Source organism: Triticum dicoccoides, chromosome 5A, assembly GCF_002162155.2.
Source record: "Triticum dicoccoides isolate Atlit2015 ecotype Zavitan chromosome 5A, WEW_v2.0, whole genome shotgun sequence".
NCBI classification, from domain to species: Eukaryota; Viridiplantae; Streptophyta; class Magnoliopsida; order Poales; family Poaceae; genus Triticum; species Triticum dicoccoides.
Window position 1 is genome coordinate 588065608 of NC_041388.1, and position 20263 is coordinate 588085870.

General features: G+C 42.8%; 1 protein-coding gene across 1 annotated transcript; it reads right to left on the reverse strand.

Annotated features, from left to right (window-relative positions):
* Positions 1-2327: 2327 nt before the first annotated feature.
* On the reverse strand, positions 2328-19181 carry LOC119303103 (protein SPIRRIG-like). The gene is made up of 19 exons (XM_037580190.1): positions 18664-19181; positions 17391-17460; positions 17211-17296; positions 16953-17088; positions 16808-16864; positions 15836-16009; positions 15300-15491; positions 15150-15215; positions 14660-14774; positions 13393-14525; positions 12495-13197; positions 12302-12404; positions 11122-12212; positions 9378-11028; positions 6286-9303; positions 5496-5804; positions 5059-5365; positions 4799-4945; positions 2328-4123 (listed from the first exon to the last, which is right to left on the reverse strand). Exons 1-19 carry the CDS (start codon positions 18861-18863, stop codon positions 2957-2959), a joined length of 10725 nt encoding a protein of 3574 aa, XP_037436087.1. The 5' UTR covers positions 18864-19181; the 3' UTR covers positions 2328-2956.
* Between the last annotated feature and the right edge of the window lie 1082 nt (positions 19182-20263).

Below are 20263 nucleotides of genomic sequence, written 5' to 3' on the forward strand. Positions count from 1 at the left end.
CTTCCCCGGGGGGTTCCGGTAACCCCTCGGTACTCCGGTAAAATAACCGAACCACTCGAAACCATTCCGGTGTATGAATACTACCTTCCAATATATGAATCTTTACCTCTCAACCATTTCGAGACTCCTCGTCATGTCTGTGATCTCATCTGGGACTCTGAACAAACTTCGTTCACCAAAAACACATAACTCATAATACAAATCGTCATTGAACGTTAAGCGTGCGGACCCTACGGGTTCGAGAACTATGTAGACATGACCGAGACACATCTCCGATCAATAACCAATAGCGGAACCTGGATGCTCATATTGGTTCCTACATATTCTACGAAGATCCTTATCGGTCAAACCGCAATAACAACATATGTTATTCCCTTTGTCATGGGTATGTTACTTGCCCGAGATTCGATCGTCGGTATCTCCATACCTGGTTCAATCTCATTACCGGCAAGTCTCTTTACTCATTTCGTAATGCATCATCCCGTAACTAACTCATTAGTCACATTGCTTGCAAGGCTTATTATGATGTGCATTACCGAGAGGGCCCAGAGATACCTCTCCGATACTCGAAGTGACAAATCCTAATCTCGATCTATGCCAACCCAAAAAACACATTCGGAGATACCTGTAGATCATCTTTATAATCACTCAATTACGTTGTGACGTTTGATAGCACATAAGGCATTCCTCCGGTATCCGGGAGTTGCATAATCTCATAGTCAAAGGAATATGTATAAGTCATGAAGAAAGCAATAGCAACAAAAATTAACAATCATTATGCTAAGCTAACGGATGGGTCTTGTCCATCACATCATTCTCCTAATGATGTGATCCCATGCATCAAATGACAACACATGTCCATGGCTAGGAAACTTAACCATCTTTGATTAACGAGCTAGTCTAGTAGAGGCTTACTAGGGACACTGTGTTTTGTCTATGTATCCACACATGTATCAAGTTTCCAGTTAATACAATTCTAGCATGAATAATAAACATTTATCATGATATAAGGAAATAATAACTTTATTATTGCCTCTAGGGTATATTTCCTTTCACTTTGTTGACAATTGGCGTCTGGTCGTCGAGTATGATGTTCAGATCTTGACTCGAGGTCGGAGAACATGGGCCATGCCTTCGTATTGAACCACGACTGACTCGAGGGTTAGGACGGGCACATTAGCACGCTCCTCGATCTGGTCTGACACCCGGCCCGAGAAGGCAAGCTCGTCGAGCGAATCTGTGGCATGCTCCAGGTTACCAAATCTGACAATCTGACCTGGGACAAAGTTTTCGATCTGGCCAAGGTGGCCGGTCGAATCAGCAAAGAGAGTGATGTTGCCAAAGACAAAGATCTGTCCCAGGAAAAAGGTTAATCCATAACCAACCTGATCATCGATCTAGAGGCAGGATCGAACCGTTTTGACTACTCAGAGGGACCTACATGGGCCATTAATGATGGAGTCAAATCCAGCAGATCTCGGGTAGGGGGTCCCGAGTTGGTAGCCTTGGCACGATGGTAACACAGACGCATGATTTTACCCAAGTTCGGTCTCTCTCAAAGAGATAATACCCACCTCCTACTAGGATTGTACTAATTTTCAGGGAGTACAAGTTACAGGTTGATCTACCGCGAGATATATGGGTGTGTCAGCGTGTCCTGTACGAGTGCTACTAGATATCGGGGTGTACATAGATCGGTTACATCTAGGTTAATCGTGGCGTGAAGTCTTCGGAAGTTTCCATCTTGGCGCTCCTAGGCCCGGCAAACGAGGCACACTGGTAAATCATCTAGGAGGTCCTCGGCCCGGCTCACCTAACCGGAAGACGACGTGGTAAGCACCCCCTAGTCTAGGATACGATCACTCGAGGAGAGGAACATTGCTATGGAAGCTTCCAAGGAGCAAAAGATGTACGTCGAGGCACACGACTTGGATCCCAATGCGGCGAAGTTTGTTCACTGACTTCCATGCTAGTACTTGCATTTGTTTACAACTATTTGATTGCATGATTACAACGAAGACAGGACAAGGCTGGACATTTGGTGCCCGTCCCGTCCGGACATTTGATGACTTTGGTTGGATGGCCTCTGCTCGACCGGATGTCTACGGACACATCTAGACGTGTTTGCGACATTTGGATTTCCGTCCTCTTCTAATTAAATCAAAACACAAATTTTAAGGCAGATCGAATGAACGGGTTAGGAGTTTCGGTAACCAATTGTGCAATTGATTCTATGTTGGCGTCCCTCTATAGGTGTATATAGACTGTTGTATGACAAACATGCGACGAGATAGTAGGCTTTTGCCATCAAACGGGACTCGCATAGATAGAGCGAACAAAATCTCACTGCTTGCATGTATGTATGTGCAATGAACTCAACTCTGGCAGAGTGAACAGAAGGGTGCTCAAATTACACCCACTAAATGAATGAACAACACCACTTCTGAGGGGTCAAGTTGAAACAGCAAAAAGGAACCTAACACCCCCTTTCCTTTCCCTTACATCCATCCCCCGAAACAAAACCATAGACAGTACAACATCACACCATCGTTCCACCACAACCACTACCACCACCACCAAAGCATCTATACACACTTTACAAAACACTGGCCTCTCTACCTCACATGAAACTCTTTCTCCTGACCAAAACAAAACCAAGAGCAGGAGGTGGAGCCAGCACATAATGCACAGTATAAGAAGATTCTATTGTCAGCACAACGACGCCTCCATTGTCTCATCCACTTCTTCCCCATTTCAAATGTGTTTCTGTTGTTTGCCTGTCCTCCGATGCCGAATGGCCTGGGCGTCAAGACGGGTCCTCATGCAGCACGTTTCTGCGAGCCAAGGTCAACCATGTGCTCTTGGTTGTCAACACGGGCAGATGCTTGTCAGATTACCAGATATACTTTAAATCAATGTCTTTGATATGTGCAGGTGAATCCTGATTTCTCTATCGCTATGAGCCCTTAAAGCTGTCATCTTTCAGTGACCAAGAAAACAAATGACCATTGGCATCCCCGCTCAGAAGCTGCTTCAGGTCGGGCGGTATACAAAGGGCAGTCACCGGGTGCTTGTGTGATTTGAGAACCTTTTGAAGAATTAGCCTGTATTCCAGCGTCTGGACATCCAGACCCGGCCCTCCATAGGTGGTTGTTGGGGATTTGTTTTTGTTGTTTGCTGCCTCATCAGACGTGCAGTGCACCATCTTCCATACCTTCACAGCACCACTTTGATGGCCTGTCACATACCAGTTTGTATCCTGCCAGTCTGAGTGTGTGGTGCTTGCCACAGATAAGATGAGATCAGAAGGAAGCTGAGAGGTGTTCACCACAGCAAGACAGTCTCCGTTGACGCTCCAAACGGCAAAAAGAACACCAGCACCAGTCAGAATCTCACCATTGAGGTTGTTCACATGTAATGCAGACACTGACGCTGGGAACCTAGGCAGCTGCTTCACAAAGACCAGGCCTGTCAGGTCCCACAATATGACGGAACAATCGTCAGAGCCTGAGACTATTAACGAGTAAGGCTGGCTGACATAGATGCATGTTATTTTGGCAGTGTGAGCACACAGGGCTTTCTCCATCCTCAGGAGACGACGAATGCCATCCTTCACAAATCTCCATACTGCAACTACTCCGTCATCACCACCTGTGGTGAGAATGTTGCCATCATGGCTCACTCCAGTGCACTGAATTTGACTACCACCATGAAGGTTCTCATGTGTTGATTGAAGTCTATCCTGATCATATGTCAATATTCTCAAGCTGCGGTCAGGAAATCCCCATGAGATGTACTCACTGTAAGCAACTGGCTTGAGCAAGCTGTTTGATGCGGCAATTAGGATCTTGTCATTGTAGGTCACGATCTGGGACACTGATGATGCTGTCTTGCGGATCTCTTGGTGTGTGAGATAGGTGCTGTACCGTAGAGGATGAGGAGGAATTTTCCTGTCAGTCCGTCGCTGTGGATGGGCTTTTTGGAATAACTGTTTGGGGGTCTGGCCAAAGTGATTGATCTGTGCCAGTATTGAAGCCTTCATGGTAGGATCTGATACTGCATCTATGTCAACATTGCCTTCATATGTATAGTGATAGAAAACATTGACGGCATCTTCAGCTGCCTGCCATACACAAAAGAAAATAGCCATTACAAATGCAACCAATGAATAAAAGCGGAAGTTACAAAGTGAAATATGGAAGACCGTTAACATTAATACTCCTTTTGCTTCACTATATACTTCACTCTGTTTGATACTACAATACTGTCCACAAATATATACAAATAGTTCTACACAACAGAAATAAATGATCAAAACTACTCCCTCCGTTCTGAATTACTTGTAGCAGGTATGGATGTATCTAGATGTATTTTAGTTCTAGATACATCCATTTCTGCGACGAGTAATTTGGAACGGAGGGAGTACATCTCAGGGAGCATGAAAAACACAAACCTATATCCAAATAATTCCATCGTAAAAACAATATACTTGATTTAATCACAAACATGTATGCGCTATCATAATGACCAAATGGCAGCTCCTTTAATCACAAACATGTACTCCCTCCGTTCCAAATTACTTGTCTTGGATTTGTCTAGATACGGATGTATCTAGACTCATTTTAGTGCTAGATACCTCCGTATCTAGACAAATCTAAGACAAGTAATTTGGAACAGAGGGAGTATGTGCTATCGTAAAAACAATATACTTGATTTAATCACAAACATGTATGGAGTATGTGCTATCACAAGGACTAGGGGAAAGATAAAAGTTACAGGAGCTTGAGATGCTATATACCTTTCCTCTCTGCTTATATCCAAAAATAAGATCAATCCAATGATGCAGATTCTCAGATACATAGTCTGATTCCAGAGCTTCCCGGTGTTTTCTAATAAATTCTCTGGTGCTACCTTTCGCCCAAGGTGGCAAAACAACATCACCGACCTGAGAACATTATTTCACAAAGTTTAGATGCTTGGCTCAAAAAGCTGAGCCTTGGTTAGAGTATCAGCATTACACCCAGCGCAAAGAGTAGTGAACTTCTGTCAAAGTAATACCTTCTCTCCTGATTGTTTCTCCCCCAAGTCCAGATTAAACCGGTTCTCCAAAAACTCGGGCAGATAATAGAACTCAGGAATGAGCTCTTTCACATCTGATGTGTTGCTCTTACCAGCAGCGCTTGTCCATGTATCCTTCACACTATTGAACAACCTGTCTGCATGGTCGAATTGTCCACCCTGCAGTTTCTGGTTTTCCATGCTGAATGGAGGCAGCCTTAGAAGATAGAAAAGAACAATCCCAGCACTTGAATAATGGGAACCATAATGGAACTTTGGTACATCAGGGTCATCCCAGCTATCATATCTGAAAGTAACGGAAGAGGTTAGTCAGTTGATGTTAGATGTTGGGAAGCACTGAAGACAGTAGAGATTTTTCATCAACTGAAAAAGAAAAGAACAAAGAGGTATTCCTGATAAGTGTTAGATGAACAAACCTCTTACGGAATTCCTCTTCTCCTCCCTCTGTTTGACATCCCATTGGCTTATCAAGCTTACGGAAGCTCTGTGGGTTACTCAGATCTAAGTTATCGCTTTCGTAATCTGCAAGAACCCATGGAAATACTGGGTACTGTGTAAGGTCGCTATAGCCCCGACCGGCAAGTGTATTTAGATGCATGAGATACTGGAAGTTGGTAATTTCTCCACTTTGCCATCTTTTGGAAAAAGATTTCGCCATAACTTTGAAAAGGCGGCTCCCCTCGCCACTATCCTGCTTTGAGGAAGCTGATATTGTTGTGTCCAACCTGTGGAAAGCCATGTTTATTATCAAGTTTCTTTACTCGAGCATCCTAACATAAGTAAAGGTGACAAGTGAAAACATTAAAATGCCAAATCCTACAAGCTCAGATCGTTCATAAAAGATGAAGATAAAATCCTTTCACTGCCTCCTGAGCTAGTAATTACAAGAGACCATTCAGGAAGAAACATTGATAGCAAACAGCTCTAGTTAAACACAGGAACCGGGCAAGATCTGCCTAATAAGAACTCAGATTTCATAAATTTACATGTATTTGCAGTTGACTGGCTGGTTTTGACCGACTGCACCCACTTCTCAGAAAACACTAATTTCAGACAATACTGAAACATGAACCTACTATGCTAGCCAATGAAAGACACGAACCAGTTATACTAGTAAGAACTAAGAAATGATAGAATCTTAACATTAAGCAAGTGTGCATAGAATTAACTCAACGTATATAACTGCAAAGGATTAAGAATACAAACATGCTATTCCGTGGGAGGTTCATGGCAATCAGAGTTCTGAAAACTTCCTCCCTCTCTTTTTTGTGGAAAACTAGAAGCTCGTTACACCCATCCATGCTGAAAATCTTGATTGCAACAGGTCGAAGCTGATAGTCACGTTTCAGGAGCTCATGGACACTATCAAGCTTCCACATATGCCATGGATGAGGCAGGGTGCTGCTATTGCAAAGATTTTCCTTACCCCAAGCACCTCCATTGTATGCCCATGCTCTACCACCAAGTGAGTCCTTTGCAGTTGCACCCCATGGTAAAGGTGATTTCTGCTGGGAATCAATGCTTCCCATTATATCCTTTTTCACACCTAAAGCCTGATCAATGACAGAAAGCTCATCTTGATCGGCCTTTTCACAAATGCAGTTGGAATCGTCGATGTAGAAGTTCTCAATAATGTATAAGCAAAGCTCCCCAATAAGAAATATACCATCGTGCTTGTCAAGACCAGCAACACGTTCACAATTGTACTTATGCCTGATCTTTTCAGAAGGTTCCATATAAGGCCTGATAAGATACTCTCCGTTGTCAAGCAACTCCTTATCTGATTTATCCTCTGAGGTTCTCGTATCAGTACCTTTAACTGAAGGTGGTTGTCTTGGTGAATATAACTCAGATTTACCTTGGACACTCTCTGACATGTGATAAGAAAAGGAACTTGATTTTGCTCCGAAATCATTTGCAGAGTGAAGACTCTGTTCATTGATGCTGCTTTTATCATCAGTCCAGCCAATTGGAGGTGACGCTGTGCTTCCTCCTTTGAATATGTCATCATCCTCTTTGAAAGATGCAAAATCAGCAGCATCAAGTTCCCTCTGCTCAGTATCATAGGTCAAAAGATTCAAGCCCGACATTGTATCTGACCCAGATGTCATCATGTCTCCATCCTCTTTCTTGGCTCTAGTAACATCATCAAACCCCAGGCTGCTGGTTAGAACATTCTGAATAGTATCTATCTTAAATTTGGAGTTCTCAAGTTTCTTCCGCATTCTATATGGTCCTTCAACAGCACATAACTGCCATGCAGGTTCTGTGGATACTTGACAAATGGGGAAAATACCTCTTTCATGTACAAGCTGTTGAATTTGGCTCTGCCACTCACTTTCTCCATGCAATATCCATCCATATTTGTCTTGACGAATTGCCCTCAGCTCTGTGGACATCACATCACGAACCAAATCAAGATTATACCTCCGTTCATTTATCTGCTCCCAGTGTCTGGCATCTAGCTTTACAATTTCGCGTGATTTCCGTCCCATCTCCTTCTTGCGCCTGACTTCCATGCCTTTTATTCTCACCCCAGGAAATTTTGCTGAGCCAGTAATGTACTGAACCCACATTATTAGAGCACACTGGTCTAACACTTTACTAATTGTTTGCTGAGAATTCTCGAGCCACTCAAAAAACACGGATGTACTCCCAGTCAGCAATTTGTCAAGCCCTCCATGCAGAATGTCTGTTTGTTGCCCCTGGTTAGGCTTACAAACAAGCAGGTCCTCGAGAGATGGGCGTCGATGCACTACCAGGTACTTAAGTAAATCCACCGCAAAGTCTTGCGCAGTTAATCTCTTGTCACGAAGAAGTGCCATCAGATTGATGCAGAAACAACACATTAGATCATTATCAACATTGCTTGGGCATAGAATCAGTCTCTTGTTGGCAATCAAAAGCTGAAGAATGGTACAAATATCGACAGAATACTCTTCTTGGGGAGGTTTTGAAGCTAAATTTCTCCCTGTTTCTGTTAGGAAAGCCAGATTTGCCAGCAGTTCATCCTCCCCAAGATTCTTAAGGAATGTTGGCAGGAAACAGTACATTATCAGACGGTTTGTGTTCTTCAATATGGCATGGATGTAGGGGTCGAGTTGCCTGGTTCCTCGAGCAATGGATAAAATACCTTTACCTGAAGGTACTGCATCTTCAATACGGCCATCTTGATTGGCAAGCTGCAACATGGACAACAAGAACTCTAGCGTTCGCAGTACACCGACTGGGGTTGGAAAGCAGCCAATGTATACACGGTCAACAATCAGCCAGCAAAGTGGTTCCAAGTTGACAGACCAGCGACTCTTGTCGAGTTTCTTCTCATCTTCTTCATCATCGAGTAAGAGTTTTCTTTCAAGGAAGTTCATCAGTCTGCTTAGACACAAGCCTTGAAAAACCAAAGCAGAATCAACGTCTACAAACAAAGGCACAGACTCGAGAACGCTTTCAATAAATAGTGTTGCTTTGAGCTGCTCTGATATAATATCAGCAAGGATTTGAGCAATGAAATCAAGAACAGCAGTAGCTCCTGCAGAGCAAGGGCCACCCCCATAACCTACATCATCTATGTCAAGCAGAAGCTTCGAACTGATCGGGAAAAATGTATTCACTGCAGGCGATCCCTGAATGCTTGTCTTTAGATCAGGAGATGAATCGAGGTCCATTGCAGATATAGTTGAAGACATGGATGGAGAGGCCGTTAGGTGTCTACCATCAGTATATGATCCTGAGCTACCAGCCCAAGAAGTGAATGGGGCCATGGGAGACGCAGTAGGGGTGTTTGCTGGTTTATGAGTCGATCTCTCAGACAAAACAGGGGATCCAATGTTAATCACAGATACTGAGCTGGGTGAATCAGCTAGTTGGTGAGAATCGGCAATGCCATTTGATCTCACAGCTGATAACGGTCCTTTATCATGAGCATTCTGAAACACTTGGCTTGCTTCTCCATTTAAAAACTTGGTGCTGAGCTCCTCACTGAGAGAAATGTCTGCTTTTACTTCACCATTATCAGAAGAGTTCTGCATGTCGGTACTTCCTGAGCTAGTGCTTTTTTGCTCCTGAGGAAAACTTGCAGCACTCAAAGTTTTGGCAGATTGTTCCTGATTCTGTGGCAAACATGGAAAGGTATCTTTTGAACTTCCATTGTCATCATCATTCATGTTCTTCTCATCTATTGCAGCAGTTGTTAGATCTTTTGCCATCTTCAACGCACAATCAGACCTGCAGAACAAAAGTAAGGGTCAGTTTGAACATCTAGAACACCAGGTAACTTGATATATGCACATCATACAAACCTTGCACAAGAGAAATATAGATCAATACAGCTTTCTAGGAATTCATGTCGCCTGCAAACAGCAGAGAATGGTGGGCACGTTTTTGCCAAATCAACCATGAACCGCAATATTGAAGTAGCAACAGCAGGTGCTGCTGCTTCACCAGCCATTAACCTTGCTGCATATGTCTTATGCATCAGAGCTTCTCCTTGAAGATCTCCTCCCATGTCTGATGTTGCCTCCAGAAGATCAGCAACCAAGGTGCCATTAAGGTGTGAAAGATTGTTATTCTGATGTGCAAGCATAGACTTCATAATAAATGAATCAAATGTAGCTTTCGCCATTGCGATAACAGTATCCAATAGATCCACAAACTTCAGTTCTCCATAGTTTCCATCACTAGGCATGAGAGCATGGAAATCAAGCATGCGGACCTCCGGAACTCGAGGATAAACAGGCTTCCCAAAAATCAAACAGAAGATTATATAATATATTTCAGGAGAATCATAAAAGCTTGGAAGCACATGATTCAACCCTTGGAAACCACCACTTGTACGGAATTTCAGAGCAAATGTAGCAGATGATGTAAGGCAAACTCCTAATAGAGTGGTGATCCATCTCATACTTGTCGGATGCACAGCTTCATCAAGGAAATATGTGACCAATCTAGATGAAACAACTTTATGCCATTGCTCCAGCAACTCTTCAGCGTTTATGGTTACTTGTAGATCAATGAGCATTTCAAGTAACATGTTCCTCACAATAATATGCTTTCCCATAGCCTCCCGGACAATCTGACGGTTTGGGCTAAGTTCTGGAGGATCAAATGTCATGATTATGAATCTTACAACAAGCTCCAACTCGGAAGCTAGAAAACCATCCTCCAAGATGACACCAAGCAGCACAACTAGCTTCTCCAGCACAGGAATTTCAACATCCCCACGCTGTAAAGTAACAAGAAGATGCTGCACAAGATTAATTCGACGCAATATTGTCAGGTTGTGGTTCCTAAACCAATGCATTGATACCATCCTCTCAAGAAACCCAAGAAGAGTTATTTGTACTGATATAGGAGCAGCAACCCATATAGTCCAGTCCAAGAGAACATGTTCAACCATATCAGCATTTGACAAAACTATGAACTCAGAAGTCTCACCAGCTAAGTCAGCATTTTCAAGCTCAGACAGATGGCTGAATGAATCTTTTTGAGCTGAAAAATCATCTAGATCTCCATGTGATCCACCAGAAGACAGATCATCGCCAAACTTAGGTAGGCTGAGATCATCAAGACTGGCATCTGGGGAGATACCAGATGCATAGCTTGATGTTCGGTTTATATTTGATTTCTGTGGCTCAGGAAACGAAGCCTCACAGGCAGCGATGCGGAAGAAGATATCAAGAGATTGCATATCGAATAATGACATTCTCCTGTGCAGAAAAAGTGCGAGAAGATGATAGCCCCTCAAGGCCTGCATGTCTTTCACATTTTGATGGCCCTGCTGAAGAGATAATGCAAGCAATTCCAGTGCCATATGCAGCATATCCTTAGTTTCAGCAGCCTCAACAAGAGCAAGCACAACAGGCATTCCTCCAACAGTTTGAACAGTGTCACCAATTGTGCATTGATTACACACATAAACATCACCACTTAGACGTCCGTATCGTGGTATACCTGTCAATATGAAGAGCTAATTAAATCTTGACATACTCCAACCAATCAAGAAAGACAAAACATAAATCAAATAACTGGAAGAAGTTCACGCACCTCCTATAGGGGATGCAGCAGCAGAAGTTGGATCAACAAGGTTAAGCAAGGAAAGAGTCCCAGATGCTCGAAAAGCATCTGATGATGTTCCATCAAATGCAAATATTAGCTTCCTCCCACACAATTGCATTGAGAGATTTCTTAATCTTTCCATATCCCATACAATTCCACTGCTCTCAAGTCTAGAACTCACTTGTTTCGCTGAACTATCTATCCGCTGGCTGCTTGAAGGTGCAGTTACTTCCACTTCAAGTGAATCAAGAATCGCCATTACCTCCCCACCACAGGCCCGGTTAGGTACAAATCTCAGAAGATCAGTGTCCTGGAACAATCCCCGGTAACCTTGTCCAAGAATATACATGAAACAAATGCTCCCTGGTGTCAAGACTTCCTCGAAAAGGTAACAACAGCGGAGCTGCCATGATAAATCAGAAACTTTGCCACGGGTAGCAGATGTACCAAGTGTTACTTGCAATGATTTACCAAATGGGGATGGCGAGTATCCAAGCTTGCCAGTATGCCTCAGCTTTCCGTCAAGGTAAATGCTTGCCACACTTGCTTGGAAAAGGCCAGCTAATGCATTTGGTTTGCTATGAACAACTGCAAGATGATGCCATTTTCCCTCCACCATTTCAATGCCAGGAAATGACAGTGAACTTGAATTGCTTGTTGCTATAGTAAAAACACCATTGTCATGAAGATAAAGTTCTGCATACAAAGTGTTGGCGTCATCCACTGCACCCACAGAAAAGATGCGCAAAACTTGTGCACTCCTTTTACCAGAAGCCCCTTTTGATGGTTTTTCTGTTTCCTTGGAATGGCTTCTAAATAAGTTTCTAAACTGGAACCAACAAACAAAAGAGTATCCAGAAACAGGTGGCCATGTCCTTTCCCCTAATGAAACCTGAATGGATGCGTGGCCAGCTTTACTCATGTCCATCTCAATGAAAGGGGCTAGAGAAATATCTCCTTGTCTGACATCTTCCATTTGAATTAGCTTCTCCATCATATTAACAAAAAGATGACCTGAACGCTTCACTTTCAGCTGAAGTATATACCTCACAAGAAGTCTTAGTTCGGAAGAAGACAACCTGACCAAAAAATTACATGTAAGACAAAATCAAAGGACAAGAGCTAGTGCGATGAGATCAGCAATGGAATTTCATGGAATATAACTGACCTATAGGCACCTAGCACTTCAACAATCCTCAAAGCATGATTGAGAATAGGAGAGGAACCCTCCAAAAATGGGTTGATTGTCTCGAGTAGAAGACCAACACATCCTGTATAACAAAAAGGGGAACAGAAACATAAGGGACTCTTCTCAACATGATCACAAGAAAAGAAAGGGTAACAAGAACTTTCGTCCATACCAACAGAAGTTAAATTCTCCTGGTTGAAGGGACCAGCATTTGCTAGTTTCTCGATGAATTTCAGCAACTCAAGTTGAACTTTAGGCGTAAACATTAGCAAGGAGCGGATCAATACGACAACTGCACTAGCATTATAAACACGTTCCACATCAAGCTTTGAAAGTCCAAACGAGATTGCAGACAAGAAACATGGCTCGTCCTCTGAGGTTTCAGATGAGATGCTCTCTACCTGCAGGTTGCTGGTAGGAGGAAGAACAATCTCAAGTGCAAGCTCAAGCATAAGTAAGATAACTTGCTTTTCGCAATCCACGCAAAGCAACCCAGAATCAGAGAGAAGATCATAGAAAGTGTGTGACGACAGAACTGTATGCAGCCTTATCCTATTAACAGCATTGTTGCATACAGCAGCTGCCATAGCGCGCATTAGAAAACCAAAGATCTTCATGTGAGTAAACAATGATGGTTCATTCTCCTCATTTTCACCTTCATTCTGGAAACTATGAAGCGTTGTAAGTAGAAGAGAAAATCCAGTGGCTTCTCCAAAAATTCTTTGTGCTGAATTGTTTGCTCCAAGAATGCGCCATAAAGCTCCTAATGTATCACACTTTGCATCATTGTCAAGCTTGTGCTGAGAACCCAGTGAGGTTGATACCATCCCACTCTTCAAGATCTCAATCAGTAATCCTATTTCTTCAGGATGAGCCTGAAAAAGAGCAAGGTTTACATATGTTAAAGAAATCACAGTTCACCTGCCATGCTTATGAAGTTCACTTATTTAGCACAACTACCAACAGGTCATATGGCAAGCATAGGCCCAAAAAAGTTAGGACCGTAAAGTATGATAATTCCAGATGAAAAATGAGTTATTTTCATGGGAGAATAAGGTAAGAACACAAACCTGAAGAGAATCTTCAATTATCAAGCATGACAGTAGTCGTAGCACACCAGACCTGTGGCTTTCTGATACCAAGAAAGGAAGAATGGTGTTGACTCCATTGGAAGATCGGAAAGACTGCTGGTTAGTCTCAGCTCTCTTCAGCAAATAAAAAAGGCAATCCCAGGCAACATTAAGTGTCCCTTCATCATCAAACATGGGAAATTTCGTGGAACCAGAAGCCATCAACTTCGGTGAAAGAATGGAGTCTTCGTTGTCCACAGTTTTCTGAATATCATCTGTGTCAGACCTAATCTCCGGAGAGTAAAAGATCTTGCTCTGCTGCTCATCTCCAGAGAAAAGCTTGTTTTGTTTCAAGTCATCTAACAATGCCCCAAGAACACCCACTTCCCTGAGAACTTTCTTGTACTGCTGATCAAAGGACAGGAGCTTTACGAAGAAAGAAAGCACAGTATGCTTAAGACTGGTAGAAATTGGTTGTTGCAGTAAGCAACAGAGTGATAACAACTCCTGCTCTGGAATACAATTTACAACAGTGACTGCATACTCTAAAATTTTTAAGATGACCTCTTGAAGTGCTGCAGGGAAACCGCCCATGTTTAGGATAAAAAGAGGAACAGTTCGCAGTTGCTGACATAGCTTGTAGTTTTCGAGATGGCTCGAGAAAATCTTGAACATTCTATTGAGAACTTCAGCTTGTACTTCTAAGTTGTCTGCCTTCAGAAAAATGTCCTGTAACATCTGAATGGCTTCAAGATCTTTTACCTTGGGACTGCTCATCTCCAAAATGTCATCTGCAAACTTGTCAGCAGATGGGGTTCGGCTTCTGCTGTGACCTGTTCCCTTCCCATGAGAAGATTGCATACTTTTACCAACAAAATCTTCAGAGGGACCAGTTTGCGACAAATTTACAAGAACATCAAGCAACCTGGACAGCTGAGGTGAAAGGTCACATGAGAATGTATCTTCTTCTAATCTGCGGGAAGCATCCGACCTACTCTCTTCAGATACTATCTTGGGCAAGGATTGGTGAACCTGATTTTTGTGTAAGCTGCATAGTGTGAGTGCAAACTGGACAAGGAACTGGTAACCATGAGCATTGTGTATGTCTTCCCTGAGCCTAATGGATCCAGCCTCTGCAAGTTAGACGGAACATCATAATATTAGCGTTCAAGACTGAACATTTAATACATAAGCAATGAAAATTTTGAACCAAACCATCTCTTCTTGGAAGAAATGCATATGAATGGCAAAAGATCTAGTGATTTACCAGGCCTATAAGAGAGTTCAACACATTCCAGTAACAAATCCACAATGCCGATGGTATAAGCAGCATCACCACTTTGAGATTTGAAATCTTTCACGGCCATAAGGAGTACTTTAATCTAAAAGGCAAAATTAACAATGGGTCAATAAAATTAATTAGCAATATTTGTAAAAGAACAAAATGTTGCAGTCACACACACGCCCAAAAAAGTAATTGTCTAAATGTGCTCTTCAGACTTATATCATTTGCCATGAAATATCAGCAAAAACAGCAGGTTACAGCCAGTGATATATACTAATGAACTAAAACCACGACAAGTATTATAGGACGGAGGGAGTAGTTTAAATCAAGACTAGATGACTGAGGATGCATTTTTACATGGTGTTTGGTGCCAAGGAGACATTTTACCTACCAAATAAAACAACCACCAACAAGAGAACAACAAAACTGAAATACTTTTCCATCCACAGTAAAGAGATAAAAAAATAAGTACCAACTGATGCTTCCTTATGTACTTCGCAGAAGTCCCATTGTCATTTGCAAGAAGAAGACTGAGAACCTGTTTGGTTATTAACTTAAATATTTAGTAACTTGTGATCTGACAGGAATATCCATAGATAAACGCTGTATCATATCAACCTACCTGCATCGCATGCCGATGAAGCTGAATTGTGTGAAGAGGAACGAGACCCTCCTTGAACTGAGAAAACACAGATACAGAACCATTTGCAACCATGTGGAAAAGAAGCTGTAGAGCGTCATCTTCAATTAAACTTGGTGCAGCAGATGAATGGCTCGCTAGTGCCTTCATTATATGCACTACACTTGCCTCGATCTGCATAGAAAAAAAACAAGAAATAAGGTCAAAACCAAAATTGGCCATGACAAAGTAAAGAATAGGATAAACATATAACGTATTTGAACATAAGGCAGAAGACTTGTACTCCCTTTTAGAGATTCACTCATTTTGCTCCGTATGTAGTCAGTATTGGAATCTCTAAAAGGCTTATATTTAGGAACGGAGGGAGTAGTTAATAAGATGGACATTGAAGAGGACAATATACAAAGTGCAACCAGAAATAGGTTAATAAGCTAAAATTTTGCCTCAATGTATGTCAACAACTATCGAATCTTGCAAAGGAAGTCCTCTTTCTATGAGAAACAGAAGAGCAGTGTTACCTCGAGCCGCCGAGATTGCAAAGGACCCCAATCTTTATTCTTCCCACTTGCTGATCCTTCTCCACCAACAGGTGAGGTTTTTTTGCAGGATTCATCAGAACTCAATAGGGAATTGAGGATATATATAAGGCAGCACAGAATACCAGAATCCAACAAAGGCTGCTTATCAATAGTCTGTAACCAAGAAATTAAACATGAAATGCATGTTACTCTGAAAAGTTGGTGAATGTTGTTTCATCTTGGATTTCAAATATCAGAAATCAGTTGTGCAAGACCCTATCCTTGCTAAGTTTACTTTAATCAGAAAGTGCACGCCTCTTCCTTCTTCATACTATGCACTACAGAAGTTGAAAGTGGAAGCATAGAAAACAAAAAATGATGTATGCCACACTAATCTACCCGATTGCACATCGCAACACAATATAACACCAAACATTAGCAATATTAGTTACCTATATGATCCCTTCAAAACATCCACTGGCAAATACTAGAAGAAAAACCCATTGGCAAAATAAAGAAGCGGCTATACAGTACAATAATAACTAGAACTGTTTTGATAAGGTTTGCAATAACAAAGAAATGCTCTCTTTACTAGGATGTTTAGAATTACTTTAAACCTCCAGATAGCGTGGACGTGCATTGACAGAGCAGGCAAAGTAACAATAGATTATACTAGTGAAAACAGCATTGCAAATGGAAATAAACACACTATTAGCAACTACCTACTTAGCAATATAAAGTTAAAATGACTTGATGTAACATGTTGGGTTATAATCTTGTGGCTTATATATCAACGAACAAGCATTTATTGCAATGAAATTTGGACCACCTAACATTACTATTAAAACCTTACACAGAATGTTTTACCATGACTGTGAAAACTAAACATCAGATGAACACACGATGGCAGAAAAAATAAAACATAAATGGAAATTAGTATCGCAAGATGTTAAGAAGGGCAACTGGACAAACCTCTGTCACAAGAACTTCAACTGCATATAACAAGTTTGAACCCGGACATATGCCAAGCTGGATCATGGAAAGAAGTTATCAGACAGTGTATGGTTAGCTGAAGTTTGGAAATTGCGCCATACAAATAGACACAATAAGGACAAACCTCTGTGATCTCAGAAAAGAAGCCGATAACATCATCAACATGCAAGGATCTTCCTTTGCTGTGGATTCTTAGTTTCTCCACATCTGTGACAAAAGCCCTTCCAATAACAAAAGCAAAAACATGTGCTTCTACTAACCTGTATCAATTATGAGACAAGCTATTAACAAAAAGATATGCGGGAAGATGTTTCACATAGAGAATAACGACAAAGCAATGCAATAACAGTATCTGAGAGAGTGAAAGTACGGGGAGTCATACTTTGTAACTAATTGAGCTACACTAAACTGCTGCTTCACTAGCCTACAGAAGACATCTACTGCCAAATTTAAGGCCCTTTCTTTCTCCTGCACAGGAAAAATCATAAGACAATTGTTAGACTAAGAACCAAATAGAAAAATGTTATTGGCTTACAGTGACAAAATGAAAGCATCAAGATACCTTTTCAGAGCTGGAAGAGCGGAATTCTTCCCAGAACCTCCTGAAGTCTGACACCAGTTCATTTTTTCCCCTGCAAGTGCAAGAGGAAGAATATTAAGAACGACAGTGTAAAGGGTAAACCATGTAACCTCTGGAGAAGAATTTCATCATTCACTTCAAATAGCAGAATCAAATGCCTCAGCCCTCAACAATATTTGAAATGAAGGACTGCAATGTTTCTTTCATTGTTTTAAGGTAGAATTCATGCATCAGAATCATACAATGTGTGAGTGTGGGCTGTGTGGCAGTATGCATCCACACGCCTGTTACCTGCAAAGGTTTAAAGTAAATCTAACGGGTAAAAGAGAGAACTACTGTATAAGGTCTACGCTTTGCACATAGTAAATGATCAGACTATTCATCCCATGACAATAGATGATCTAGTGGTGATTCAGATAAGGAATAAGACTGGCAGGAACTCATTAGTACTGAAAGTGCGAAAATAATTCTTCTTTCTTGGTAGCTTACGGGTGTTGAACAGATAATAGAACAATGGCAAAGGGAACAACTACAGCAAAAGTCCGTTTGCAGACCAAGAAATTGCGCATATAGAAAGAGCACATAACCGTAACAAGACAATCCTAGCAATGAACACTCAAACCTAACAGGTAACTTCACGCAGTAACACGGGTTGTAGCAAAAAGTTGAATCGCATGTTAAGAGTGATACACACCATCTTAATCCCACAGCATCAGAAATGTGAACATCCCAGTTCATCAAGCTGGCCTCGATAATAACAACTAAACATTACAGTTTCTGTCCTACAAGGAATGTGTAAAACCACGGCTCTGTAATTCTAAGAAACGCATGCAGAACACATAAGAAAATGAGAAGCAGGGGGGCAGGCTACAGGGGCGTTGGAATCCATGAATTGACCATGGAGCTAACGCCTCGTCCAACCACCCAACATCATTTCACCCCACAGCACGTGAGCAAGACAAAATCAAAGGGGGGAAAACTGCAGCTATATCGTAAGCTTGAGCTAGAAACGTGATCTGATTAGGTGAATCAAACCGTCATCAGTAAAAAAAACGTCAATCTAACGCCGAATCCCGCATCTACCAAACAAAATCTCCAGGGAGGAAACGCATAGGGGAAGCCGCCGTCGACGATCGAGAGCTCGCGGAACCCGAATCCGATGGCCATTGCTCGGCCCGGAGACGCAAGCAGGCGCGGCGGGATCGCGCCGGGGCGTCAACGGAATCAGGCGGGAGGGGAGGGGGGGCGCACGCACCTGGCGGCCGAGGGCGAGTTCCCGGAGGCGGCGCTGGCGCGGCCGTCGTCGCTGGCGGAGGCGGAGGCGGAGCTGAGGCGCGGGGTGGCGGGGTCGGCCTCCTGGTCGTGGAGCGGGGACGCCGGGGGCGGCGGCGGCGGAGGCGGCTGCTGCTGCGGGGCGGCGAAGACGACCTTACTGAGCAATGTCGACCATTTCATGGTGCCGGCCCCTCATCCGCCGCGCAGATCCCGGCCGGATCCCGCCGATTCGCCGGAATTCCGACGCGATCCCCCTCCTCGCCTCCCCTTATTCCCCCTAGCAAAAAATGATTTCCCCGGCGTGCGCGCGTGCGCGTGCGTGCCTGCTCCCTCCGCCTCCTCTCTCGTCGCCTCCGGCCCCTATTTTTGTTGCTGTTTCTCTCTTGCTTGTTTGTGTGCCCTCTCTCTCTCTCTCTCTCTCTCTCTCTCTCTCGCTTATTTCCTTCCCTTTTTACTCTTTTCTTTCCTTCCTTATTTTCTCTCTTCACGCGCTTCCCCCTCTCTCTCCCTTCTTCCTCCTCCTCGGCCTCTTTGTTTCGTTGGGTGTGTTGGTTTTTTGTATTGCGACTGTGTCTTCTCTGTTTGGTTCGGTCGCTGCCTGCTCGCTTCCTCCCTCCTCCCTTCCGTGACGATAAATATCGGTTTACCAGTTCAAAAAATATATATAAAGAATAAACATGGAAAAAAATTCTGCAGGTAACATCGTTAGCAACTGCTACTAACCCCTCTCTGACTTTGTGGCCGATTAACTTTAATCTTTGCGACTTGTGTCTGACGTACCGTGTGATGAGGGTGACAAAGCCCTGTGTTTGGTGAGTGTCAAAATTGTACTATGAGGCTGCTAGTGGTGCACTGAAAAGGGGAGAAATTGCTAAGCAACAGCGTGCCTTCTCTAAATAAGGAGTATGATTTTTCAGGATTATGCACATATAATTTGATGCCAGATGTTTGGTGCACACAAAATAAATTTACTAGTATATCGTTGATGCACTGTATGTAAAATATAAAGATGAAGAAAACATACCTTTCAAAATTACAAGACGGCGAAGACAGATAGCTGATAAAGTGAAGGTGCGGATTTGATGCATTTCTGGCCTTTGTCGTTGACAAGGTTTTGAGTTATGGATCCCTCGATGAGCCACGGGTTGGTTTTGCGACTCCTCGCAAACATCCATGAAGATGTTTAAAAGGGATAATATCAGGGGTGCGCATCCTAATAAACAGATAGAAGCGCAAACTTGATATTATACATTTTTAACATATCCGTCGATGGTAGTGCATCCAAAGATTCTGAACCAACGATGATGAAAGATGCGCAGACCAACTTCTTGCAGATCTATTACCTCCCTTAGCTAATGGCAGATCCTTAAACTCAAAACATACGCACACGGGAACCATAGTACTTCAGATGCCTTTTTTGCGCAGGTCCTTATGAATTCCCTCCCTCCCCCTTTCCCTACAACATCGAATCACCGGAAAAACTCGATGGTTGCCAGATCTGGGAAGGATGAGTGGGTCGCCTGCCGACTCAAACTCTTTGGATCTAGGTAGGGATTTGCGCTAGCCACATACACCTCTGA